Source organism: Patagioenas fasciata, chromosome 3, assembly GCF_037038585.1.
Source record: "Patagioenas fasciata isolate bPatFas1 chromosome 3, bPatFas1.hap1, whole genome shotgun sequence".
In the NCBI taxonomy this organism is placed as follows: Eukaryota; Metazoa; Chordata; class Aves; order Columbiformes; family Columbidae; genus Patagioenas; species Patagioenas fasciata.
Genome location: NC_092522.1, coordinates 57,478,489 through 57,506,194, shown reverse-complemented (window position 1 = coordinate 57,506,194; position 27,706 = coordinate 57,478,489). Strand labels below are relative to the sequence as shown.

At 39.3% G+C, this 27,706-nt stretch overlaps 1 protein-coding gene across 5 annotated transcripts in view; it reads right to left on the bottom strand.

The window, feature by feature from the left end:
- Nucleotides 1–27,706, bottom strand: part of SASH1 (SAM and SH3 domain containing 1) — a 540,217-nt gene that overhangs the window by 165,617 nt on the left and 346,894 nt on the right. Inside the window, exon 1 of one of the 5 annotated variants that reach the window (XM_071806404.1) lies at nucleotides 24,184–24,419. The exons of the other annotated variants lie outside the window; for them this stretch is intronic. Coding sequence (XP_071662505.1) covers nucleotides 24,184–24,228 — 45 coding nt within the window. The 5' untranslated portion in view covers nucleotides 24,229–24,419. Of the gene's footprint in view, nucleotides 1–24,183; nucleotides 24,420–27,706 lie in introns of those variants that run through there. 5 annotated transcript variants of the gene reach the window in all.

Genomic DNA, 27,706 nt, shown 5'->3' with positions numbered 1-27,706 from the left:
GGTGGTGTTCCTGCCAAGCTGGCATCTCTTTCAGCAGGTCCCAGGTCTGTTTATATCAATATGCGGTTCCAGCTCAGTGAACCCCAGCACAGCCTTCTGCTTTTCCATGGCATCGCCAGTGAGAGAAGGAGCAACTTTTAAGAATGCAAGAAGGATTTACCCCTGATGTGCAGGTGGATCGCAAAAAATAAAACCAAACACCAACCCTGCATTGGTTTGTGATAGTCTTTGAACTTTGAATTAATGCATTTGCATCTGGACCACTTCAGCATTTCAGAGCAGTTCTTCCTTTTCACCAAGCACAATAACAATATTGTGTTGAAGGAAAGTTCTCTCACATCTGTGTTCCCTCTTGTTCGTCTTGTCTGAAGTCCGACATACTTGGATTTGTGTGCTTTCCAAGCCATGCTTCACACTTCGCTCATTAGTGCTCATGTTCACTTCCCTATACAAATCACACAAGCAAGTATTTTCTATTTTTTTAAAGCATGTCTTGCTTTTATTGTAAACGTACACAAAATTTTAATGCACATCCTTAGTAATGCGATCTATACTGCCAGACGTGGATAATAGAATGGGTTAAATTTCTACTAAGTTAACACCTGCATGTTCAGAAACTTATTTGAAATGAGCCATAACCTCCACTGAAGCCATCCTTCTCCATTTGCCCTTCCAGGACCCAGCCTGAGCGATGCGGTACTGCAAGAGGGCTGATGTAAATGAGAAATGGCATCTCATCTGAACCGAGAGTGTGTTTGCTTTAGCAGAGGAGGCTAACTGCTCACAGACCTCAGCTGGCACGGTGATGTTACTGTGCTCCCCAGAATCATATGTTATACCTGGAAGGACTGACACGGTAAAGGAGACAAGCGAGCATCACAAATTCTATTGTATCAAAGAATGAGGAGTGCGTGTGCATGCATATACATACATGTGCATGCACACAGGAAAGAGAGAAAGCTGGCCAAGGCAGCCACTATTGCTCAGGCATCCTATACATAATTGATTCCCTGCCATTAAAATCTGTGCTCTAGAACCATGCTGGAAGCTGTGTCACCACAACGAGAGGACAGTATGGAGCTACACAGTGAAGGCAATCAGAGCAGAGCACAGGCTTCACAGTGACAGCTAAAGGTAGAGATAGGTATCCTGAAGATAGAGGTAGTGGTTAAGACATGACTGGATCATTCAGCTCTGGTCCTGGATGCTGCAGGTGCAAAGCAAGCTCTGCTCCCAAATATCCCCCAACACAATCTCACAGTCAACCTGGAGACACAACAAGAGAAGAAATCAATGTGTTTGATGGTTTGAGCTTCTAAATAGAACTGCTTTACATTGTTATTTTCTTTAAAAAATACCAGCCTTGTTCTTACAAAGGATTAGACGACTGCAATAAGCAAAGCTATATTTAGGTAAGCAATTCTAAAACTGGAAGGAAACAAGATGGGAGCTATTGCTTCAGCCAAGCAGAAGCAACACTGCCAGAGACCACTGTTTTTGAATCAGGAGATGTGGGGTAGGGCTGTTTTATTTCTAGCAAGAGCAAAACTGTGCTCCATCATGCTTCTTTAGTCTAACGTGTAATTAGAAAAAATGTTATGTGAATGGAGATGCTCTTGTTCTGCATTTCTCAGCAGCAAGTATAAACTAGTTTCAATTTATTCTGGCTACCCTAGTACACACCTGTATTCTTGTTACTGTCCAAGGGGAAAGAAGTTCATTGGTTTGAGTATGCACAGACCTGCCCTCTGCCAGGCTACGTGCCTTAAGCCCTGCTTACGTGAGTATATACACACAAATCCTGACCTAACCCTAAAAAAAGGTCCTCACAAGAGTTTAATGATGTTCTAGACCCATTTATACATTTCAGTCAAGACTTCCTAGTAGAGAGACAGCAAAACCCATTGCAAGCAATCCAATTATGTCCTAGAGGAAACTTAGGTTGAGAGTGATTGCTATAAAGGAAATGTCCAGCTGCCACAGCCTGGGTAACTTTCAACTTGGGGATGAAGGGACAAGGGCAGACCCTCGCTGCTGGTGCTTCTTCACAGTTGCCACATTTCTTTGCCCTCCGGTCTTTCGACCACCACAAATCCCACACAGTGGCCCAGGAGGTGGCCAGTGAGGAGTGTGACAGCGGAGTCTGGTTCAGGAGGAAAGTCATCAAAAGCTTCTGAAGCCCCTTTTCCCTAATTGTTATATACATATGAAACATGCAACCCCAAACTTTATCTATAGCAAAGGCAGATGAGCACTTCAAAAAGTAGCAGCAGCAGTTACAGCTCCCTCCCCACCCCAATATAATAGATTGCTTAACAGGAAATTAGACTGTGATTTCCTTAAATGAAATATAATACCCTGATTAGTAAACAATGCTTGGTTTAAAAATGAGGTGTTTCCTGTTCAATTTTCTTCAGTGATAATGAGGAGTGCTGTAAGATGATGATAGCACATAGTAATGTCAAGGAAAGCGAAACTCCCAATGTTACACAAGGAAACATTTGCTGAGGGGAGGGGCAGGAGGTGGGCTTATTTTCCTAAAACTTTTACATTTTTATTTCCTTTCTCCTCTCATGTGCATGTCTTCCTCTAATAGTTTCAAAATAAAGGGTGCAATCTATATTCCAAACATATTCCATGAATAATTTTCTCTTATCACAGACCAGCCACAACTGTCCTTTGGTAGCTAGCTACAAACTACAGGAATTGCTCCAGCTCCCAGCTGGAGGAAGCATTAGGTTTATGAATATACTGTATGATTTTAAACTCAACTGCACTACAGCCTCTCTTTTGCACTGAGACACCGAAAGGAAGTAGTAGGTTCATCTGTATGTTGAAATAGGACAAAAGACACCACATTGCTCAATAATTTAGATCTGTTCTGTCACACAGGGGACTGGTTTCTATGAGTATCCATTGGAATCAGGAATCTCTTTCCCGTGCTAACCCTTTTGCTTCTTAAACAATGTGCTTTCCTGGGAGCCAATGCGTGTCCCTGGGGGATTTCACTCTGCATGGGGACTGAAATGCAAAATGACGCTGGAGCCTCCTCTTTCACCCCCCTGCAGCTCCTCAGGATCTGTGTCACTGACCTCATTGATGCAGGTGCTCTCTGGCATTTTACTGGGAACAGAGAAGGGTGCCCCTGGACAGAAGGAATGGAAGGAAAATGTGGCTGCCCTCAACTCCCCAGAAGGAAGAGCCAGGTTGTCATTGGTAGTGCCATCCCACTTTAGCAGGAGGGGACAGCAAAAGAAGAGGTACAGAGAGGGGAAGAAATGCATAATACACTGATTAGTTTAGTTTAGTTTTAGTTTCAGTGCTATCTACCAGCTGACTCATGATGCTGCCATGATATTAATGCATGTCTGTGAAACAACTGTCAAGTTCTCCCACTTGGGTAGTCCATAATGGTTCATTAGGAGACAACTTCTCATGGGGGCCCTGGACCTGACAGCAGCCAGAGAAACAAACTGTTGTCAGTCCTGAAAGAAATAGCGATGACTTTCAGTTGTGTAGACCAGAACTGGTAACTTGTATTACTGTAAAGATTCTTGGAATAAACAGCTCTATGTAGCTGTATCAATAGTGGCTGAGAAACAGCTTTTTCCTGGACTGCAGTCCAGGCATATCCACACTCAGTACTACCTACTTAAGGTACTAAAGTTTTGCCTTAGATTTACTTTCCAACTTCTGGGATCTTCCAATTACACTTTCCCTTAAATATCAATGTATTTCTCCTACCGCACTGTTATCTGAAAGACCTTTGTAATCCAAGAACTAACAACCATTTCAACAGAGCTATGTCACGAAACATGAGGCCTTTTACAGATCTGTGTAAGTGGTTTAAATTAGCTGGCAACTGTTACCATTGCTGGGAGTTAATATGGTATTTATTTAATAATAATAATAATAAAATTAATCATTTTTTTAGGTATGAATTAACTATCCAAGAAAAACTGTAATCCGTTGTCATTTTTGATGGATTATGGGCAAATCAAAGTTACCTTTCCTCACCCAAACTCTTCTAGTGCTGTTGAAAATACCATTCCTCTTTCTATTGCTCCAGCCCACATTTGGGGGTTTTATTTGATTCCTTGCCCTTAGCCACATCCAAACCATCTCCAAGTCATGACACTTATCTCTTCAGCATCTTCAAAATCCACCCTTTCAACTCCATTCTTAGAGTGCAATCCTTTACTCTGTCTCTCACACATATCCTATTTTGATTACTACAGACTCCATTCCTTCTTTCTGAGTCCCCATGGGCACAAAGGCATACAAATCAAAGTTCTGCCAAGGAAATATGTGTTTCTTGCCTGGAAGTTTGATCACCTCTTTTCTTTTGACTCCCACATCCCTTTCTTAGCTTCAGTGTTGGCTTCCCTCCAAAACCATAACAGATGTCAGCACCTTCCAAGCTCAATGTAATGCTGTGTCCTTTTAATTTATCTTCCCCTTGTTAAGCTTTATCTGAACTTCTTACCCTCCTCCCCTTTCTTCCCAGTCCTCCTTCCTGCCAGGTTTTCAGAGTTTCCTTGTCTTTTGCCCCGTATCACCTCTTCTGTTCAAATTTCCCCAAAAGCCCTGCTTTACCTCAACCTGAAGATCCACTTGCGTTATGCTGCCTATGAAAATACATTGATTTTTAAGCTGTGCAGAGAAATATTTCTTTTTGCCTTACCAGTTGCCCAAGCTGCCATCCTCAAGTGTTTAGACAGTGCCAAGCATGCAGTTGGCAGTCCTGCAAACACTTAACAGCAATGACTTGGGCACAACACTGAAAACTGACTAAATGAAATGTTACAAGATACAGCAAACACAGCTGTCTCCAAAATGCTGTCAAATGCGTGAAGCAAGCAAGTTGGAAGAAATGAACAGAAAGAAAAGTACTTCATATGCATTTAGTTACAGAACTTTAGCTTCTATTTTTATGCAAAATTGCTGTTTCTCTTTCTAAAGAGTATGAATGTCGTATCTACCTCTTCTGTTTATCTAGAAAAATTACTGCATACGTCATAGCAATTAATTTCTCTTCCATGTTCTGACTGCCCTTCTTCAGGTACCCATTTATCTTTACACTGGTAAAATCTATGCTAAAGCCACTCTGGATTTACAGCACTGCAAGTGTTAACACAAGCTGAACCAAGGGAATGGGAGAATACAACTATGACTCAAAATAGGTACCCAACACTTTAACAATTAACATTAATTTGCTGCAAGTCCAACTCAGAAGTTGCTTGTTTACATCAATACGTGCATGAACATATCCATGCATGTGGACATGCAGAATTAAGCTTCTCTGCCAGACTTCTGTAAGGCTGCTGCTTCTGTCTGTGAGTAATCACTAGGAGTCAGCCCTATACCAGAATAATTTTCAGCTCTACCTTCCAAAGGCATTATAGTAAGAACTTCAGCCATTGTAGTAGAGAAAACCCCATGATTCTCATTTTTATAGCTACTTAGAGTCTCAAAGGGGCAAAAAAAATGAGATTTGTAAAATGATCTATCTGTTCTCCTAACTACTAGTGGGCACTTTCAAAACCCCCACTAAATAGCCATCTTTAGGTACGCAACTTAAGATACCTTAGATTTGAAAATATGAGCCCATTTTCCGATATTACACCACTTCTATCCTTTTCTCAATATAGCTTTTCAAATCCTGTTAAGCTATAAGATTTAACACCAAAGAGCCATCCACTATTCTGACTACTGAAAGCCCATGCAAGGTACCATCCTTTACCCAAGCAAATAAAAAATTCTAGGGTAGTTCTTTAGCCTCTGATTGTGGCAAGAGATGAGTTAAACACTGCATGTGTTGCCAAAGGGGAGAAATGACATCAATCCCCCAGGTTTAAAACTTCAGGAGCTTTCAGTATTTCCTCTCTTAAGTACGAGGCAGCTGTTTCTCCTGGGAAGGTTTCTGGAAGACATCTGAGATGAATGCAGGAGGCTGGAATGTGGAATGGATGAATGAACGCCAGGGCAAGACTTCCACTCTCAGGCAATACACCCAGATTTCATGGCCCTGCCAGCTTCTCAGTCTTCTGCACAAACACACACGCCCCCACCCAGCAAACTGGGAATACAGCTAATCCTCCTGTCAGGGGGCACAGTGCATCTTCCTCCAGGGACCGACGGGCAAACACAGAGGGTGAAAGGAAGGCAGCCTTGGCAAGGGCCCCACTCTGACACATCCTCACATGGTCACCCACTGCAGAGCAACCACCCAAGGCTTCCATTAGGAACATCACAGAGGGGACTTTTCAGTGAACTCGAGATACTGAAGTCAGAATACTCAGGCGTAGAGTTTAGGCGTACAGATATGTATCCCTGTGCGTACATGAAACACAGTTACACTATTAAAAATCTGCAGTGCACATTCTCAGGTGCGTTTTGATTTAGGATTCTTTTTAAACATAGCTAGAATGACTTAGAAGGATAAAAGGCACAACTAGTGTTTTATTATAACAGTATGCCTCACACTCTGAGCAGATACTACTGGGAAAGAGGGTTGTAAAAGCAAAGTATGTGCTTTATGGTAGTGGTGTGTAACTCTAGGTCATTTAGTTTCAGGGGAAAAAAGAAAACCTAGGAAAGGATATGACTGCGTGACTGGAAAACACAGTATTTAAACCAACAGGAACAACCGCTTCTAAACTTGTGCCCTAAAATGGGACTTAAACATTTGCTGCCCAGCTCAACAAGCAAGGAGCTCGCTCTGCTCTGTGCGTACGCAGCAGCACTCCCCCTCTAACCCATCCCTACAGGGAAACAGTATGAATAGGGAGAGATGTTGTTAAAAGGGTTGTTAAAACAGATCATGCTGTGACAGATAATAATAAAAAAACAAGTAATTTTTTTTTCTTTTTTATATGGGTGAGAAAAAAATAAATCTCTCCTATGTTTTTGTTCCTTTATATATACATATATGAATAGTTAATCATTGCTTGTCAATTACAAGGAGTTTGATTTATGTGACACACCCATAGTCCAGAGTGGTCCAAAGAACAGGTCTCCTCCCTTATCCCCCTTCCTCACAGAAAAAAAGCCTTCATCAGAGGAATCTGATGTCAACTGCTGCCAGACACATATCCTAGAATTGAATGTTTAGGACTGATTTGAGTTGGTAAAACTGTAACTAAAGCAAGGTTTCACATTTTTTACCCCCTGCAAAGAAAAGCCTTCTTCCACATCTGACCTGATGGATTGTGCTGGCAGAGAGAGGGTTGGAAGATCCAAAGAGCCCACTGGAGGCACGAAGATGGGAATGTGTAAATAAAAATTACTTCATAAGAAATTGCCTCATTGTCTCATATAACACATGTAAGAAATTCCTCCTGTAGCTTTAATGATGGAGTGGGAAGCTAAAACCCATAGGAATTCCTCCCTCTATTTAACAGAAAGGCAAGATATGGGATCCAGTGATGAAGTGTTCCATTAATACCAGTGCTAGAGGAAATAAAGTGACTTAATTGTAAACTAATGACCTCATCCTAATGACCAAATTCTAAACAGAAAAGGCAAGAAAAAAACCCTACTTTTCAGTCATGCTGCCAACTTATAAATTAAGCAAATGATAGTGGGATATAATTATACTAATTAGTACTGATGCCATACAAACACTATTTATGGATATGCATTTACCCAATTTCTAACCCTAGAGCCTAAATCTGAAATAGTAGTTCAATCAGAGCACACTTTGGAAATTCAGTGTTATTGCTTATGCCATTGTGGATCTAATTTAATCAATACCATATTCTCATTAAATGCAAGGTCTGTCAAAGATATTACTTTCACAGGCCACACAAATGAACTCTATTGGATTCGTCTCATTACATTATTGCTTTGGGCTTGACTATGCATCATTAACAGAAACAATATACAAGTACGAGGCTCTATAGATCACCTTAAAACGACAAAGTCACACATGATTATGGTCATAAGTGATTGGACTGGTAAAAGCTGGCATCTGCAGTGACTGTCAGATGTTCCTTGGCTCTTTTACACCAAAAAAGATATCTGAATTCCTGGTGACCTTCATAATGTCAAAAGGAAAGATGATAATGGAGAAGGGCTCCCTGTTTCCCAGATGCCACACTGCATGGGTTGATTTTTTTTTTCCTGCTACCACTAGAGAACCCTGAGAACGCCATTTCTTACCCTGAATTTAACCTCCAGCTTTTCATGTTCCAGTCATGAAGAAAGGACTGTAGCACTATTGTGCACTGGGTTTTAAGTGGTCAACATCAGGTATTTCTATCACAATATCCTGAAGCGATCAGCAAGCTCTGTATCTTGAACTACTTGAAGAGTAGACTTATTTCTTCTCTTTTTCCTAATTAATACCAGGATGCATATTATGCACATGAAGACTATACTAACATTATTCAGCTTTGTAGGCTGCCTTCCTATTTTTTCTTGCTTTTAAATATGACTGTACATTTGCATTTGCCATACCTACTACTCCTCTCTGTTAGTCTGTGTGCTGTTCAATGGCAGAATATCACGTACATGACACATGTGGGCCCATCTGGTTTACATCCAAAATGACCACGCGTAGAAGAGTTGCCAAGAAAATTTTTCATTCACTTTGGTACAGTGTTAGGAGACATTATTAAAGTTTGCACTGCCTTGCCAGTATCCGTTCTCTTCAGTATGCATGTAGTTGCAAACCCCTAGCAACTTCATTGACTTCATCAGGTTTGTTTTTGTTTTGTTTGTTTGTTTTTTCCCTTCTTTTTCTGCTCCTGAAACTGACCAACAAGGTCTCTGATTGGCATTTAATTGATTAGTGGAAACATGTATATGTATGTATAAGGAGAGAGAGCACACAGAAAAGAGCAGAAAATGCCTCCTGGTCTAAATTATTTTCTTGATGTTCCTGCCAACCATTTCCACGTAGAGTTCTTCACTGATTGTAATTGCTAGAAAATTGCATGTTTTTCCTTGTCCCTTTGGACAAATGGGCTGAAATTAGTGGTTGCACAGATCTGCAGCTGACTCATTACAACATAAAGCAGCTGACTGTAGGGCTTGGGGTTTTTTTGGATCTGTTATTTTAGGATGAAAATTGCTGAGTTGGCAGGTAGTCTGACCATATAAATCAAACAGCAACTGCATACTTTTAAAATGACATGGTGCATAATCAATTTAATATGTGATGTTCGAAGAAAAATAGCTTTATCAAGGAGGTATTGCTAACAAAAATCCAACCTATGGTATCTCTTAGGTCACTAAGGGCAAAGCCATGGGCCAGTATTTATAACCAGCCTGCCTTTTTTTTTTGATCGCTTCTGGATGAGCAACAGCACCAAACAAGAGCGATATAAACAACAAAAAGGGACACTGGTATCTAATGGAGTTACTCTTTTCATCAGCACTTGTAACATGAATATTATCAGAGTGCAAAAACAGCACAGATAGTTCTGCTGGGACTCTTTCTTTTAGATCTTTCATCCAGTTTGCAGCAAGAAGTCATGACTACCTCTGCAGCGCCATTCCCCAAGTCTTTTGTTTCCAAGGCTGCTTTTTTTTTTAATGCCTTATGGAGAAGCAAGAGGCCTGGAGGAAAGGTGCATTATTCCCTTCTCCCCTGCAGTGGAGTGGCAAGAACTGCAGCTTCTCTTTCTGGGGGCATCCTGAGGACTTGAGGCGAGCCCTGTTCATGGAGTTGAGGTGTCATATCACACTAAGGAGCAGCAATTGTCAAGTCTTAGGACAAGTTCACAACACTCTATGCACAGGGAAAATTCAAGCCTCTCTTTCACACAGAGTACTCTAGGGCAGAAATGGCATGAATTGTCTTAGGGTGGTTGCTTTAGGAGGCTGGAGTAGGTGATGGTGAGAATCAATGCCCTTCAAGACTATACTCAATTTTGTCAGTTATGGATGTCAAGACACTTTCTGAGGATGTGAATTTTTGGATGGAAAGGTATAAAGCTAAGGGGACCAGGCTGCAGGACTGCCCAATGGGTTCACAGCTCTTTCACCACCATTGTCTGGAATGGCTCACATCCAGTAGGGCTCATGAAGCTCCCAACATCTTTCTCGATATCTGGCCCTGTATTCAACACCTGATTAACGGAATTGCTTACCCTCATGTTGTAAAAAAAGCAAAATTCTGGTCATATATAAATTGAATATATGTTTTCTATGCAGTTATTCCTTAGGTCTTGACAAACATAACTGGAAAAATTAAACTAAAATATTATTTTTTGAGTATGACTCAAATTGTCAAGGTGATCTAAAATTTGCCAAAGAGTAGAGAGTTAATATATGGTAAAAATTTTTGTTCAACAAATGTTTTTTGAAAACAGAACTGATCGATTAAAAATACTGGGAACCAGTTCTTTTACTTTTTTATTAATCGTACATTATGGGAAACAAAGAGCCAGATATAAGACAATACAAAATTGGCTTCTCACCATGAAGACACCAAGGTAGTGTTCAGTGCATCCCACTTGGGTTTGAACATCAGAGGCATCAAAACTGAAGAGATTAGATACAACCTATTTCTTGAATTCAAATATTGGAGCACAGAAACAACATAAAAATCCCACAGTTGTCAGCGTATTTGACTGAAAAACTGCAAAGGTTTAGGGGAGGAGGAAGAAAAATCAAAGGGGTCCAGATTACTGATAGGAACAGGGCCTGAATTAAAAGGAACAAAACCAAAATGGATAGATTTTGAGTTTTAAAATACATTCTGGAGTAATTTATTTCTTTCTAACATTGATTTAACAGTAACAGGTAAACATTCAAATATATGAAAGTGGTTATTGGGAGTCTTCTGGAAAAGCAAAGCATATTGGAAAAAAAAAACAAAAACCAAGAAACTAGCAACCTCCTTAGTTTGAATAAGTTATTTTAATCTAACATCTGCTGTAAAAAAATAAAATGAAAAATCTTCACTTTTAAACAAATGAAAGTCCTCCTGAGAATCAACCATTTGCTTTCATTCTCAGGAGAGCCTCATAAAAAGGCACAAAATATGTTTTAATGAGGAAAAAAGGTTTCTTTCTAAAATGTATTTCCCACTTTGGCATTCATTTTTAGTGCAGGTAATGGACATAAAACAAATTAAATGTTTAGGAAATTGCTTCTAAAAATAAACTCTTTCTGTATAATTTTCTACTTTTTTTTTTTTTTTTTTGGCATCAACAACACTGTTCTCTGTTAACCAGTATCAAAATATTTTTAATATAAGTGGCTTCATTCATACGCTAAAACTAAAAGGAAGATTTAAGGGAAAATTTTCCAAATGCTACGGGAATAGAGCTCTGACTAATTTAATTGAAAAATTATAGTTAGTAGCCTTTAGAATGGTTTGATGATGAATCCTCTGAATGCAATGTGACTATTGACATGCCACTGATACCCAGGAAAACAACTGCCACTGCACACAAATTCTAAGTTTGCACAAAAGCCACTAATTTCTCTAATTCTTTCTACAGCACTGAAGAGTATTGGCTTTTAAAGCCATATTATTTTGTCATAGCATTTGCTTCGCAATATCTATTGCCACTAATAATATGCACCATAAAAAAACCTGAATTGGTAAAATTAATAAACTTTAGGAATCAAATGCATGCATATCTTGTTCTTAAAACTGGTTTGATCTTGGTTATTTTAAATCAAAACTGCTTAAAGTCAAAGTAAGCAGTACCTGTTGATTAACATTTGCTGACTCTATGAAATGAAATGGAAATTACCATACATTTGTCACAAACTTGACACTCCAGTTCTAGGACCGTAATTAAACCTGTTATTTAAATTACACTTGCTCAGTGAATGAGCTCAGTTTCTGCCCACTCTACAGGACCAGACATGTATATGCATATGCAAGAAAGCAGTTGGCTCTTGCTCATCTAGGTGGAGAACATTTTTCTCGAAGTTCAAAGGAGAAACTCAGGCAAATCATACTTGTCGTACCTGCTTTTAGATGAGATTTGTGTGTCCCCCCCCTTCCATCACACTGATCATAGATGCAGAATTCTTATTTGTTACAGCTGTAATTCAACATTCATGGACTTCTCAATACCTCTCAATTGAGTTCTCAAGATTTCTGGATTCAGCAGGACCAGTTTCACAGTAACTGAGTGTGTATATCCAAACACATATATTCAGACATAGCCATTTATTACAAAGGGAAGAATTGCAACTATCATGTTGCGTGAGTACCTCTAGTAGATCCTCTTGATTTTCATACCTTTCCATCTACAATTACTATTCCTTTCTAGACTACAGCAGACAAATTTCTTCTTCTTGGAGGATGAATTTTCCAAAGTTCAAACTATGAAAAACTAAATGTTATTTTCATGATTTCTGCCATTTCTTAAAAAAAAAGTTTTATCACCAAATAGCTAGCAAGAGAAGAAAAGTGATACCAAAATATTATTTAAGGAACAATACAATACAACTTTCAGTTTTCTGGTGGAAAAGAGATCTTGTCTTGTGTCTCAGATTTCAAACATCTATAGTGGTGCAGCATACAGGCCAATCATATAGCAAAATGTTTCACCAAAGCTGCACAGATGAAAATGCCCCATGGGATATTCTCATTGAACAGACTCAAGTAAGGCAGCTCAGAAAGTGCTTGAGGGAAGCAGACTCTGTCAGAAGCTCAGCATGGTGTGTTTGGATGTGACTTTCTCAAGGCTGTTCCCACCCACACTAAAGACTGCGAATTTTCCACTCCTTTTCCTTGAAAACTGGGTTTTAAAAGATCTGAAAGGAACATATCCATGCAGTTTAAAAGATGTGTTTTTTGCTGAGAGGAGACTGTCTGGGTCAGTGATTTCAAGGGGAAGAGGCGAGGGGAGAGGGAAGCAAAAAGTTCTCAGGGTCCCTCCTCTTTCTTCTTTAAGAGCCTCAGATTGTGGCTGCCTATAAGAGGAAGGCATTTCCTGACTTCAGTCCATGAATTGAGAGAATAAAAATATCCACATAAACTGAAAAGTGTAACCCAGTTGGATAGGTACCCCAGTTTCTTAGGCCTTGAAGGAAGTGTGAGGAAGTAGCTCTCCCTCCTTTTTTCATCGCTATCGTTATAAAAAGCTGGGAAGGGTAGAATAGGGAATAAGGGATGGGAAAGGAAGACTGAAGCTATTCTTGCATGCACCAAGGAGCACATACAATCTCTGTGAGGAATTATAGTGTCATGGCAAACATCCCAGCATCAGACAGGGGACCTATAGTATTAGGGGGAAAAAAATAAAACACAACAACAGAAAAAATTGACCAAAACCGATGTATAAAAACCCATCAGGTTTAACTACTTCATCTTTTCAGTCAAAGAGCTGATTTCTTCCTTGTACTTTTTTGTTTGGTGAAACAAAACAGGTCTAAATCATTACACTGTTTTAAACAGAATGAGAACTTTTTTTAAAAAAAGTATTATTAACTAGAAAATTTCTGATGTATGTTGCGATAGAGCAATCTGAGGCAATATTTTTGCACTCCAAAGAAAAAAGGACTACATCTAAAAATTTACAAAGTAAACAACAACAACAACAAAGTGATCAGGAAATTTAAAAGCACTGGCATAGGGAAAAAGAAAAAAATCCAACAAAACAGATTTTCAGCTATGCTTTGAAATTAGATGGTGAACAGATGCTTCAGAAAGATAAAGGAGGGCTCCTTTCAGGCAGCACAAGTTTTCAGCAGCCTTTAGTAGGCCCAAAAGGCTTCTGATGCTAGATGAGAGAGGTGAGATCAGACAAAAGCCGTGTGAAAGCAAGGTGACTGAAAATGAGGGACTTGCAGGAGAAAGAGAAATCTTTTGAGAGATTTGCCACACATCTGCCCTGTTTATGTAGAACCACCTGCTTCCTACTACTACCTCCTACTACTTCTATTATAGCAAAGAAGTAGATGGAGGGTCTTTGTGTTCCTCTGGCTTAACTATCCTGTGTTTCCATCATCTCCACCCTGACAGCTCCTTGTTCTCCACAGTTACACAGGAATCATATCAGAAAGGCCCATTTTGTCAGCTGCACATGACCTTTGCACGAAGCATTCCTTCTCTTACTTTTCATTGTAACATCACATTGCAAATAATGAACCTTATTGCTAAAAGATAACCAATGGCAAAGAAATGCTTGGAAGAAGCAACCTGAGCCTATTCAGCTGTTTGCAGAAGGTGGATTTTACAATTAGCTCAGAGTGAAAAATCCCCTTTATTAGTATATTAATCTTGTTGAATGGTTTTCATCTTTTTCACATGATTTTATAGTGCGCTATTCATTTACCAACCATTCAATTATAACTCAGTGAGATTACTGGAATTTAATCTAGACACTTAACACAAGATTTCTTTCCTCTTCCCCTCCATACAGGGAATATAGAAGACTTTGGGCTACATGCTATACAAATCAATACAATTGCTCAACCCAAATTATTCTGTATTCCATTCAATGTGACAGGTTTTCAGGCTTGCATCCTGAGCCCCTGGGTCCCAGAGTCTTTAACCATTGTCCAGGAGAATGGACTACTAAGGTGGATTTTATCTGCATTTTGCATGAATTTGACGGGACTGCTTTCAAGATTAGAGTCAAGTCAACCGCAAATTTGTTCAATAAACATACCCTATCTTTTATAAAAGATTTTAGTTTGCCAGCAACAGAACTGATGGCAAAAGTGTGCATTTTCAGTATTTTATTTTTTTAAGTACTAATAATTTTTGTCTAAAAAAAAAAAACTGGCAAAGAAAGGTGAAAAAAGGGATGGAAAGTGTCAGAAAACAAAAAAGAGATGTTGTGATTAATTTATTATTTAATTATTTTTAGTTTGTGAATTTGTAATGCTTCCCAGGTTTTACACTTTTCATCCCACTTTAAGAATGAAAAATGTGTTGAAATACTACAATTCTCACTGTATTAAAAGATTACTTTTCTGCCATGACCAGTCAGAAAAAATCCTTTCCAAGTTCAGAGAGCTCTAAGGGCTTATGCTTATGTGGCAACAACCCATTCATTCAAATCTTGATTTATTTTAGGGCACTGGTTAGGAGGATCAGTGTTTCCAGTTCCCCTCATTTATTGAGTACTTCTCTCCCAAGGTTTTTTGGAAGGACCCCTCAGAGCTCACACTGCCAGCTTATCTTTCTGTTTCCCAAGGGAACCCTAACCCTTGGCTTTCCTTCAGTCCTTTGCCTTGGCAAAAGTTTTAGGTAAGTGTGCCATCACATCTTTCAAATAAAGATGCCAACCACACCTAAGGTGGCCAGATGTGACATGTTAAATGCAGTTGAGGAGTTATAAAGGGCTGGGCAGGAATTAATACAAGCTATGACTTCACTCAAACCAACACCAAGGAGCGACCAGTATGTGTGGTGACTTCGCAACAGGACAATTTGGAGAGAAATCTAAATGCAGAGTATGTCTGAGAAGACAGATAAGATGAACTGATAAGAGGGACAGCATGACATCTTGTTCTCTGCTTGAGTTTCAAATGCAACACGTGACTGTAGGGGGATGGGTGCTCAGATGATGTTTCATCCCTGCATCTCTGAAAATAAGGCATGGAAACGGAGAAGATGACAGTTCCTTTTTTTTCTTTATGCTGCAATGATAGAAGGTATTGCAAGGTTCCTAATGAGGTAAAAATTATGTACATGAGGGATGGGTTACCTTCACTGAAGACAGCACAGATATTCAGCATCTGTGTGGGATCACAACTCTGTTTTGTACAGGAATTGGTGTTTAACAGTTAAAAAAGCACACACAAGTGAGAGTACGTCTTCTTACTAAGAAATGTCTGCTGCAGCTATGAGAAATTACTTATCCCAGCACTTCCTTGCATGTCAATGTCTAACATTTTAAGCACAATCACCCCGTGCAATATGTAAATTAAGAACAGCATCATTTTCCAGTAACTACCAGAAACATACACATTTTCCAACAAGGTGATGTTATGTCATGAATTCCCTTGTCAAGAGGAAAAAAAAAAAGACAAAACTTATCATACTTGTTTGAGAAATCAAAGTGATAGATTTGTCATGAGGGTAATCATCTATAAAAAAAATCCACTATTATCAACTTCCTGAATTTCTGAAAAGGGATTAATTTTCTGCCTGAGTTAATAATGAACATTTTTCTTCTATTCTTCTTCTTCAGTTATTTTCTCTTTTGAGGTTCACATATCTCTAACTACTGAACTCAAGAAATAAAAAATAGGCAACATCCTCTTTCGAAGTAATGGCTTGGAAGACTATTAAATGAAGAGGCAAAAGATGGATTTTGAAGATACATGTTAGAAATCTTTGTGACAGTTGCACGTTTTTCATAGGGGATCTGCACTGCCAGTTTAGTAAAGGTATTGGGGAAACTAAGTTCATCCTGTGACAGAAGTAAGTGGGGAACAGTAAATTATCTATTTATTTTCACAGATAAAACTCACAATAAAAGGAATGAAATCGCAGAAATAATGAGACCAATGGCACTACAACGTGCGATTCATGTTGCAAGAATTAGTCTAGGGTGATGGTTCAAGCACATTTTAAACCTAAAATACTCCGTGTTAAAACAGCTCATGCAGATGTTTGAAGCCTCATGAACCCTTCCGCCCATGCACAGCTCCCAGCCTGCTGAAGCCTCCCTTGGGGCACCGATTGACTGTTCTGCACTCTCAAGATATCGAGTGACAGCCACAGTGAGAGGAATGGCCAAAAATTCTTTCCTTATGGTACACTAGGGCCTGAGGCTCCCCTGAGGCTCTGAGAGTCTCAGTGTTGTTGAGCTGCTGGCATCCCTGCTCTTGGGCAAAGCTAAGAAATGGGGCATTTCTAGAGGAGAAGGGAGGAAGACGTGGGATTTACACTTTAATTTTCTGTTGCATTGCCCTGTCACCCATACCTTATATTATCAAAAAAAATGAGCCCTCATATCATCAGCCTGTGGAAACACAGGAAAGAAGATCCCTTACAGACAGGAGATGGAAGAAGCAGGATTTTCTTCTTTAGAGTAGGATGGAAAGACAACCTCCCCAAATTTGCACTTACCTCATCCCTTGCTCAACCTTTTCTGCCACTCCAGGTAAAAAACACACGAACAATAGCTGTTGGAGGTGATTGCCTGATGCTAATGGGCGTGCTTTTGCAAGGTTACTGCCTAAGCACATTCAGATCACTCAGGTCCTGGCATGAGTCTCCAGGCAAATCAATAAGTCTGACTTCTAGGAGGAGATTTCTGAGAGATATGCTTCAGCAACTCCAGCACACTAGGATTCACATCCAGGTACAGGTTTCTGACATTAATTGGTTCCATGCTGTCTCACTGGGATGCTGTCCAAACACAGCTTCTTGCTCTAACTTGCTGTGCTAAAGTGAGCGCATGGGATTTGAGAGATTACTCTCTTAGATTCTAGCTTGTTGGTTTGAAGCCAAAATTCAGACAACACCAATGAAGTCCCAAAACTAAGCAATTTTAGTATGCAAGACTGCCTCTTTTGTGGAGCTGATAAAGTACAGGCCCTCTGCAATTTATTTCTATGCTGTTTCCAAACTGATGGGGCAGCGGAAAGGACAGTGTGACAATATGTTTTTCTTTTTTATGAAGTCAACAGTCCATGTGGATGTTCCCTTAGTTAAGCCAATACAGGGGCTTTCCTCTGCAGATGAAGCTCCTGGGTTCCCTGCTTAGGAAGCAGAGAGATTTTTCAATAGCAAATTCTCATTGCAGTGTTGTGTGAATTAAATGCACGGCTGGAGGAGGAATAGAGGCTTCAACATCTGGTATTAACGGCATCAAATCATGTCATAGGTCTGCAAAACAATTTTATTCACTAGATGATTTTTTGACACTGATTGCTCTAACACAGAGTTACCAAAAAGCCCAGTTATCCCTAGGCATCATCCTGGAAGTAAATACTCACAGCTGTTTCTAGAATTTTGCATAGTGGGTATTGAAATGGATGCTCTGGTTAACATAGCAAACAGGGAGAAAGAACAAAGCATGAAATCAAATTCAATCAATCCCTTGAATTTGTTTATGCAACCCATTGTTACTGCTCACAGAACAGCTTTGGCAGGCAAAGGCCACGACAAAACGTGGCTTCAGTTTATACAGAGCAATTTTTCCCATCTGCCATTTTTGTTGTCAGTTGTTTTATATTGATTTCTCTCCATACAGTTCCAAGTTTAACCGGGGCACAGCTGCATTGATCCAAGAAAGCTGAAGTAATTTGTCTCTTCTAGTGAAGCAGAAATGGGGCAGGAGATGGTACCTATCACTGTTTTTCTGGTAGGAATACATTAGAAGCTCTTTCCCATAGCACTGATGTAGATTAAGCCGGCATTTATGGCTTTGCATACAAATATTTCTGGTAATTTCATTTTATCTCTGGCAAGCGAGATGAAATTCACACTGAGGAGCATGTTCTCAAGTAATTCCTCCCTGCACATGGGAATGAGCTGACTCAGCACATGAATTATGGAATCACAACTATGTAGTGCCATACCGCAGCCTTTAGATTTATAATATAAAGGAGATTTTTCATTAACTATAAGCGGTATTGCTTGGGCTCTACAATAAAGGGATTTAACCTGAATCTACCTGGAGCCCCACTTTATTTATTTGCTGAACTGGCCCACGGGATGTGCCCTACAGGTCATTCTTGGTGGTCCCAAGCGCCTGTTCATTTCTATGAGGTCCCTTCTTCAAAACCCTTTTGGTCACTGCACAGTTGAGAAAGAGAAACTGTAAGCAGCAAATGTAGTCGTGGTAACAGAGCATCTGTCATACATAAAGAAAGCAGAGGAGCAGAGGTTGCTGACCTTAGTGAGACAGAGTCTGAGGTGGAGACCTGCTAGCACCTAGAAGAGGGGAGAAAACTCTTCAAGTTAAAAACATCTCTCTGTAAGATGACCACAAAGGTATTAAAATTAAAGAGTCATTGAAGCAGTGAGGTTCGGGGCTGCCAGCCTAATTACCAGTAAGACTCATAAAGTTCTTCTTATTCCTTTTGTTTCTATGGTAGCTATAGCCCTGACATGAAAAATTCTCAGTGGCACAGCAGTACTACAGATACATTACAAAAATGTAAATAATAGGAATCATTGTATACTGTCAAGGAATTAATTTGTCTGAATTTTAAGGGTTTTCAATGAGAAGGTTCCACCACAACATTAGATGCTGTTATCAAGTGTGATCGCTTCTATTCATAGCCATCACTGAAGTCGAATGAAATCCAGTGGGTTTTATTTACCAGCAAAGCTTCATCGCAGATAAAGCATCAACTGCAAGAAACCTGCAATTCTTATTTACTAATGAACATTGTTAAATTATTGTGTGACAGGAAGAATATGCTCAGGGAATACTCCCACTGAACATTTCATCCTCCCTGGAATATATTTTTTGTGAGATAAGTCATAATATATAATATGCCAATTGCCTAACCTATTGGGAAAGAGCAGGTACACAAACAACTTGGTGCAAATATGAGAGAACCTGCTGACAGGCACAGACATGGCTTAAATGCGATTTCCAACCAGAGCATTCTAGCTAAAGTCCAGGCAAGCAGCCTGATTGTATAATATTTGGAAACTGTCCTCTTGCAGTTGACAGCAAAGACTGACAATGGTAAGTCACCTCTTACAACATCTGAAACAAAAATTCATGAATTAGTCAAAATGACCAGCAGACAACCACAGAAAAAAGAAGCTCAACAAGTAACTGATAGGAGCTGCAAATGACTGATACTAGCTGAAAAATGTTAAGTATGTGTGTATCTTTGTAATATGGAATGCCATCAATGAAGGGCATGTAGCGACTCACATTTTAAAGGTCTAAAGACTAACCCGATTCATTCTTCCAATTAGAAACTTCTCATTTATTGATTATAAGAGTCAACTGATATTTCTTGGGAAGAGGTTAAGAGCATGATTCACATTTTCATTTTGCTGAGCACCCAACCAGAATGTCCTTCCCTTCTCCCATTTGGATGGTGGTCATCAGACACAGCTTCTCTATCTGCTCCCAAACTCCCAAACCAAGCTGTCAAAGCTCTTCCCATTAGCTAAGCATATAAGAAAAAAGCTCAAACAGTTTCCAAGGAGAGAGTGATAGACAGGATGTTGAGTGGTAAATGAGGATATTTGGAATACATCTGTGGACATACACTTTGTCATTTGCTACTCAGCACATCTCCAGCTCAGAGGAATGGATTCTCTTACCCAGCAGCAGCTGTTATTGTTTGGATTGTAAATAGTCATAAGCCATATGGTGTGGCAGAAGAAAAAAACTTCACACTTTCTCACATGGACAAATATTATTATTGCAAAGCATAAACACATCAATATATATATGTCTTTTCTCTGGGGAAGCATACAGCCTTCAACCCAACTCTAAAAAAATTACTGGCTTCCAGATGAGCAGATTACCTGTAAAGATGGGGTTTGGATTTTTAGTATTTGGATGAATCAGATGGAAAACAAATGCAGGTCTGTAGTAGATACAGTGCTTTCAGTTCTATAGGTGGGATGAAAAAGAAATGCAAAATATAAATCGAGGTAGTAAAGTGGGAGTGAAAATTAGGAAGAAGGGAGAAAAAAGATTCTATATGCAACTACTACAGAAAAATATATTTCAATATATTTTGCTATCTACTACTTAACTACATAAAAAGCAGCAGAATGGTGGCATATCACACAAGTGGACCAGCAGTTTCTTTACACACATGAATTTGAACTTTCTACCTGGTCAGTAATAGGTGAAGCATTTCAGATGTTGGTGGACTGTAGGCAGACAAGAACATGCCTCTCAAAAATGGTGGGACCTCTCCTTGGCAAGGGAAGGTGTCTACAATCACTGTTTCCAGGACTTGGAACACGGAGAAGATGCAGCCCATTCCCTTGCTGTGCCCGAGCTTACAAATCAGGCTTTCTCCCCTCTACACCCAAGACTGCAGAGGATGTGTTGAGTTCAGAAGAAGGGTTTCTTTCTTTTTAAACCACTATTTCATCAATGTTCACATTTAAAATCTACTACTGCTTTTATTTATGTTGCCTCTAAAGCACGTTTTTGCTTCTATTTTATTGTTAGTACTTTGATTAAAAGGAAGTGTGATCACTTCATTGTATGGTGAAGCCGGTAGCACACATAGTTAGTGTTTTGTAAAGCCAAGTTTCTGAACTACATCCCCAAAATCTTAGCAGAGTGACACTGCACTTGCCAATAGCAAACGCTGGCACATCCTATTCTTATGGTTAGACATACCCCATGAACCTCTGCCCTGTCCGTTAAGAGTTCTTTTGTTATACTCTCCTCTCAGCCCATTTCAAACACTGCATTGACACCACCTGGCACACCACAATAGCTCTGAATTTATACAAAGAAAACCCCCTTCACTAAGAGATTTTGTTGGTGACTAACTGCACCCCAAATTAAGTGATGCAGCAGATGATGAGGACAGTAGGGCACCCCCGAGCCCACAGGAGGGATGCTCAGGCTCAGGACACCGGCAGCCACAAAGGGAAGTCAAGAGACCTTCCACATTCATCAGTCCATGTTGAGAGTCAAAGTTCAAACCTGACCTATAGATGCAAAAAGAGGCAGCAAATCAGTTACACATCCTATTCTGATACCTTTAGTCACATTCTGGTTATTATGTATTTCTTTACCGAAACTCAAAACTGGAATTGAGGTAAGCAAAATGCCTGCGATCATGAGAATGGATCCACTACTGTCTTTGAAGCATTTCATGCCTCTAAGTGTTTTCTTCTTTTGATCTTTGACAGGGGACGTGGCTCAGCCCAATGATCCAACACAAAGCAGCTATCCTGACTCACTCTCACCAAGCTGGCTGGGTAACCCCATCCTTAGAACACATGGGCAACCAGCTCATCAGCTTCCAGCATCGAGATACTCTGCAGAGTGACTGAGAATCCCCTCCAGATCTCAGCTTGGCACAGCAGCAAACCTCGCTAACAATGTGGATGCCGGCATATCTTCTTTGTGGCAATCAGCTGGCTTCTTCCACAGGAATGTAATGCATTTGATGGTTTATTTTGAAATTAAAACCAATATTTCCAAGAACCTTTCTTTTAAAACCCTTCCTGAAAATTACAGTGGTCACAAAACCGTAAACCTATTTTTCAAAAATATTTTTTGCTCCTTTGGACATTTTATATTATTAAGCTGTGTTCAAGTGCAAAAAACAATGGAGAAGGCTGCATTGTCCTACAAGCAATGCTCTGTGAAAGGAAAAGATTAGGACACATGGATGCTTATTTAAAAATTTAATTTCAAGAGATGGCAAATCCTGTCGACAGATGTTTTCATTGCATCTTCTTCATGTAGCATTTATAAATCTCAGCTTTGAGCACAGGGCTCTGCTCTTGGCAGAGAAATCTCACCCAAGAAGAGAGTATAGTCAGGTGTAGATGGAAGTGCTATTGTTTTGGGAGAAAGGCAGTAAAAAGAGATTCAGTCACTGCAAAAAAAGAGAACAAACTGAGCTGCTCTCTTAGTTTTATTTTTAAAGAAACATTTAAACCAGTTAGCAAATCACGAAGGAGGCACGTTTCCAAAGCTGTCACTAGACACAAGTTCACCTGAAATAACTAAATTGCAAAGGTAACTTCCATACATGAGAACCCACTCCATATATATGTTCAGACAACCACAGAAGTTGTCTTTACCCACAGAACTCATGGTTTACAACCAGATTGCACGATCACGGCCTAAAAGTTCAACAGCATGATCATTTCCACTTGCAAACCTGCTGTCATGAGTTAATGGTGTTTATACAAATCATATATACAAGATAGCAAAATGAAGAACTTCATAGCTTGCAAATTTGAACTAATCACACAGAAAAAGATTAGCTTAACTCTCACATATCTAAAATGTAGCTTATGTACCCTGTATTTTCAGCAGTTGGACAGCCAAGCAGTTACTTACTTGCCTTTTTTAAAACAAGGAAATAAAAACAAGTCTTCACAAATTTGGGCAGGTTTTATAATAATCACTCTCACTCAACTGCGGTGCTGCCTACGGAGGAAAGACCTAGAGATGGCTGAAACAGTGTCATCAAAGACTAAATACAGCAATGCAGTAAGAATCATAGCACCCCTGCGAAGGAGAAGAAAATCACTGACTTTTTAAAAATATGGAAACTGAAAGATTTTGTGGGGGTACCTTACCACATGAAAAAAGTACAGTTCACCTTGTAAGCAAGTGTAGTAGAATTGGTTCTATGGTGGCTTCCTCAAACTCATCTAAGGCTGCCTGTGGCAGTGCCTGAGATGATAAGCCAGACACACTGATTATAAGCTTTACCAGCTAGATCACACTGCCTTTCCCTCTCAGAAAAAAGTGTTCCTTTAGTTACCTCAGAAAATCTCTGGTTGATTTTTTCTTTTCATCAGGCTAATATGAATGTTCTGATTACCATCAGCAACAAGAGAAGGCACAATAAAATTTACTTGTCCTAACCTGCAGCTATGCATATGGTTACCTCCCTGTACTTAAGCAGCATTATTTTGTCTGGCCTTTTTACTCTTTTGGGCAAAACTTCAACTTAAAACAAAACAACACAACATATCGTTTTGTGTGAAATCAATAATTCAATGACTGAAGTATTATTTGCATTTTGATGGGGGGAAAAAAAAAAGAGAAAAAAGAAACAAAAGAAAATGGCTACTTAGAGAACATTCAGAATACAGTTATACAGAGAATCCAGTTCCCAGAAAGAGAGCAATCATAATTAGTCATTTAAAAGGCTCTCCCATCTGAAATTAAATTGGGGTTTGATTTTTTCTTTCCTTTTTATTTTAAGTAAAAAAACGTCCGGTTTTAAATATCTAGATAGCAATACCACAACTGATTTTGAAAATCCAGGTTACTATTATGTTTAAAGCAGCTGCTTAGAAAAAATGCATTCATTTAATGAGCTGACATGTTTCCCTTTCAGAATAAGTCAGATGAACCAACTGTGAATCAGATTTGTATCTCAATATTAAAAGAGAAATCACATTCCACTTCCCTGTGGAACACGACAGCAAGCATGCCTGTTACTGTCTTACCCCTTCTTTAATTGTTACATTATGTTTTCCACTTAATAAAAAACATATAACCCTGCAGTCAGAATACCAAAATCACTTCCATCTTAGCTTTCAGAAACTGCTGAATAAAACTCGGAACAAAAATAATCCCTCCTTCCCCACTCACACGGTTTACTCACCATCACTTTATTCCAAAACTCAGTTTCACTTGAAAAATGATCCATAACAATGAAATTATTTCTTCCTTGACAAAAGTATCACTCCAATCATTTAAATTACTGAACGAAGAAAAGGAAACATTGTGCTCCACAGAGTACTCTAAACACACACTGTTGTTTTTGCTGATGCAATGAGGCTTCTAAGCAAACGAGTTTGCAAGCAAGCTGGGTAGTGGCATTCTCCTTATGATTCAAAAGTAAAGTATGCCTCAGCTAACTGAATGCTTGCACAACATATAATAAAGGAGCTCAAGGATTCATACATGTCTCTAACATAATCATTTGTAAAACTTCAACTCATATTACTATCTGTAACTCCGCCACACCTCAAAAATGACGTGCCAGATACAAACTTTTACTGGGTGCTATGTGCAGCCAAGAGAAAGATAGCTTCAAGCCAGAGGCTTGTGTTTAAAAGTCTCTGAAGTGTAAGTCCCTAAAGTGTATTAAGTTACATTCTGTGCATGGAACATGACTGTGGATTCAGATTCCTGCTTGCTACACATATAAATATGACAAAGTTCATCATAAGCCACAAGTTAAAAACATCTATTCTGCCACAATACATTAGTGGATTAATACACAAACCTACTGTGGTAGGAAGAAGTTACAAGAACAAATTTAAATGCACTTATAATTACCACTTTTAACAACTAAAAAAAACCTCTAAACTCCAAGAAAAACACAGAAAAAAATGCAGTGCATTTTTTGAGGAATGAGGATGACAACCTCTAGGGACAATTTAAATGCTGCATCTTCTTTCCCATACACACGCAGACCTATTTGTGCCCTGAGAAGAGAAGCTGAAGAGTTTAGAAACTGCTCTCTGCAGCAAATTGAGAAGGGGGAAATATGTAACAAATTAATGACCTCCAGTTAGTTGGAAGACTCCAGTGCAAGATTTGTCATTTATTTCACCTGTCTATCTTTAAAACTTTTGGTCAGCTGCCTACACAGGTAAATCTTGTGAAGGTTCAAAATCTTTCAAGTTCCAGACTAAAATTATCACTCCAAGCAAATAAATGCTATTGCAGACTTTTACACAACCATCAAGCCCTCACCAGATTAATCAAGATAACCTTTTCTTCTTTGCAAGTTTTTACTTTTTCTGACACATTGAGGTCTGAGGTAGTATTCACTCCACACCTCTTGACATTTCCTAATGAATTGGGACTACTACAGGTGCTGTGGCTTGGAAATTGCTGAGACAATCTAGATGAATGTTGTCCATAGCTCAAATGTTTTATATTTAAAAGCTTGTATTTTCTACCAAGCTCCTATCTTTAACATCCTCCTATCTTTAACATCTTCCTCTGATGCCCTTGCTGTGCTTGTGGGTTCTTCTTGTAACTATGAGAAGTTATCAGACAGAACCAAGGAGGCAGGTGGGTGGAAGCGGGGAATGGTTCCTGGGGAGCCCGAGCAGTCTCTGCAGGGGCCAGGCTCCCAGAGCACCGGGACATGGCCAGGGCAGACCCTCAGTAAAGGGGTTCATACTCATTGCTGGAGGGACCCCTCAACAGCTGGGTGGGATCCTGTGAAACACTTGGTTTGCCCCTGGGTAAGACAGCAGTAATGCCATCAATCTGTTAATTAATTTAATACATAGGAAAAACCTTCTACCCTCTTACAGCTTAGGAAATTCTGCTTATATATAGAATACGATACACATATAGTAGTGTAATATCTATGCCATTATAGCCTTGAACCACTTATGCACTTTCAGACCACATTTAATTAGATCAGTGGGACAAAATGAAAAGTAGAATAAAAATGCCATGTTTTCACTCAACAGAGTCACCCAGACCAGTAAAACATCTGTACTGGACTCTGACTGCACACTGGGATACACTTGCACTATTTAACACACAGATAAAAATTAACAATCCAATGATCTGATTTCAGATTTCCTGAGTCTATGCTATCTCCAAACAATGTGAGATAAATTTAGATGCATCTTAAATCAGCACTTATTCCCAGTTAATCACTTCAATGTTCTACTTATACAAACAAAATTAAATAAAACAGGATGCCGATCATCCTGTATCTGTCCAGAAGCAAATAATTACAAAGGATGTTGTTCAGCAATAAATCTATTATTAGTGCTTTTCAAGCTCTTTGATTTGCAAAACTAGCAAACTGTTCCTCATAAGCATGTATGTTTTTCCTACTTTATTCTGTGAATCCTGCAACTTGGCAAATTAATACAATTCTTCTGGCATTTAGTGGAACACAGACATCTTTGTCCTGTTGCGAAGGATCCTTAACCCTCTGGGCTTTCCAGTTACAACCAGGATGTCTCAAATACTTTATATGTTGTTTGGAACCATGTACATTGAACCTAGTGGGTTGAAAATATGTCCTGTTGCTGAGCTCCACTGCAAGCTCTAAGGAGTTTTTGCAGATCCGTTCTTTTACCATGATAATGTTACTTGATTTTACTTAGGCATTTTATTTTAAGGAGCATTTGAATATGTGTTATGAAATATAATTTACATGGAAAATTACCTCAGGTTAGTTATTTCAAAACAAGAAATCAATTTTGACAGACAGAAATATTGTGGTGGAAAAATTGTGGCAAAACCTCTAGGTGACTAACTCCTTGGTTTTGAACTCATATTTGGAGCAGAAGGGTGAAAAAAGAGCAAAGGGCAAGTGATGGCAACTTCTGCATTACTGGATCCTATAAGCAGGATCTCAGGAGAGGGATGGCAAGTAAAACCACAGAGGTGAAACGGCACATGGTAAAAAACAACTTTAAAAGCCTTTTTTTTTTTTTTCCCTCCCTTGATTCTCATGCGACACAGCATAAAATCTTCCATCAGGATCATAATAAACATCTATCAAAGATCTTTCTCTGCTACCTTAACAGAAGGCCAAATAATTCAGACACCATTTGAAGTTCAATTACATTTTTCTGCAGTAAGTCAGAAAAAGGTGTAAAGTAAATCACCCTTATCTACTCTTCCTGAAGTTCTTTTATATTGATCCCCCAAGAAAACATGTTCCGAACACGTCCACCATTTAGCTCCATGCTTCTGCCTGTACCAGGCAGAGCTCTGCCCAACTTTATATTTTCATTTCAATATCCATGTAAATAGCTCCATGTTAAAATCATGCACTTGTACTAATGTCTTATAAATATTATTCCTTAGTGCTTCAGCAGACTTTGCCTGCTTCAATTTTTAAGAAAGATTTCCAAGGTTTGGTTTCTGTAGCAATTGCAAACAGGTCTGTTTTCAACGGCCTATTTCTTAAGCAGACCTTGGTCCCACAGTCACATACTAACCATCCATCTCTTCTCCCTCTGCTGTGGAAGTGCAGCAATTCACCCCAGTGAGATGTTGTCTTTATGTACTGGTATAGTGCTGCAGATTTCCCTTATCCTGTGGGTGATTAGAACAGTCCACTGTGACACTACTGTGCCAAATATGACACATCCATGTTCTGTGTCCCAAAATTTAAAGCACACTAGTCTCCCGCA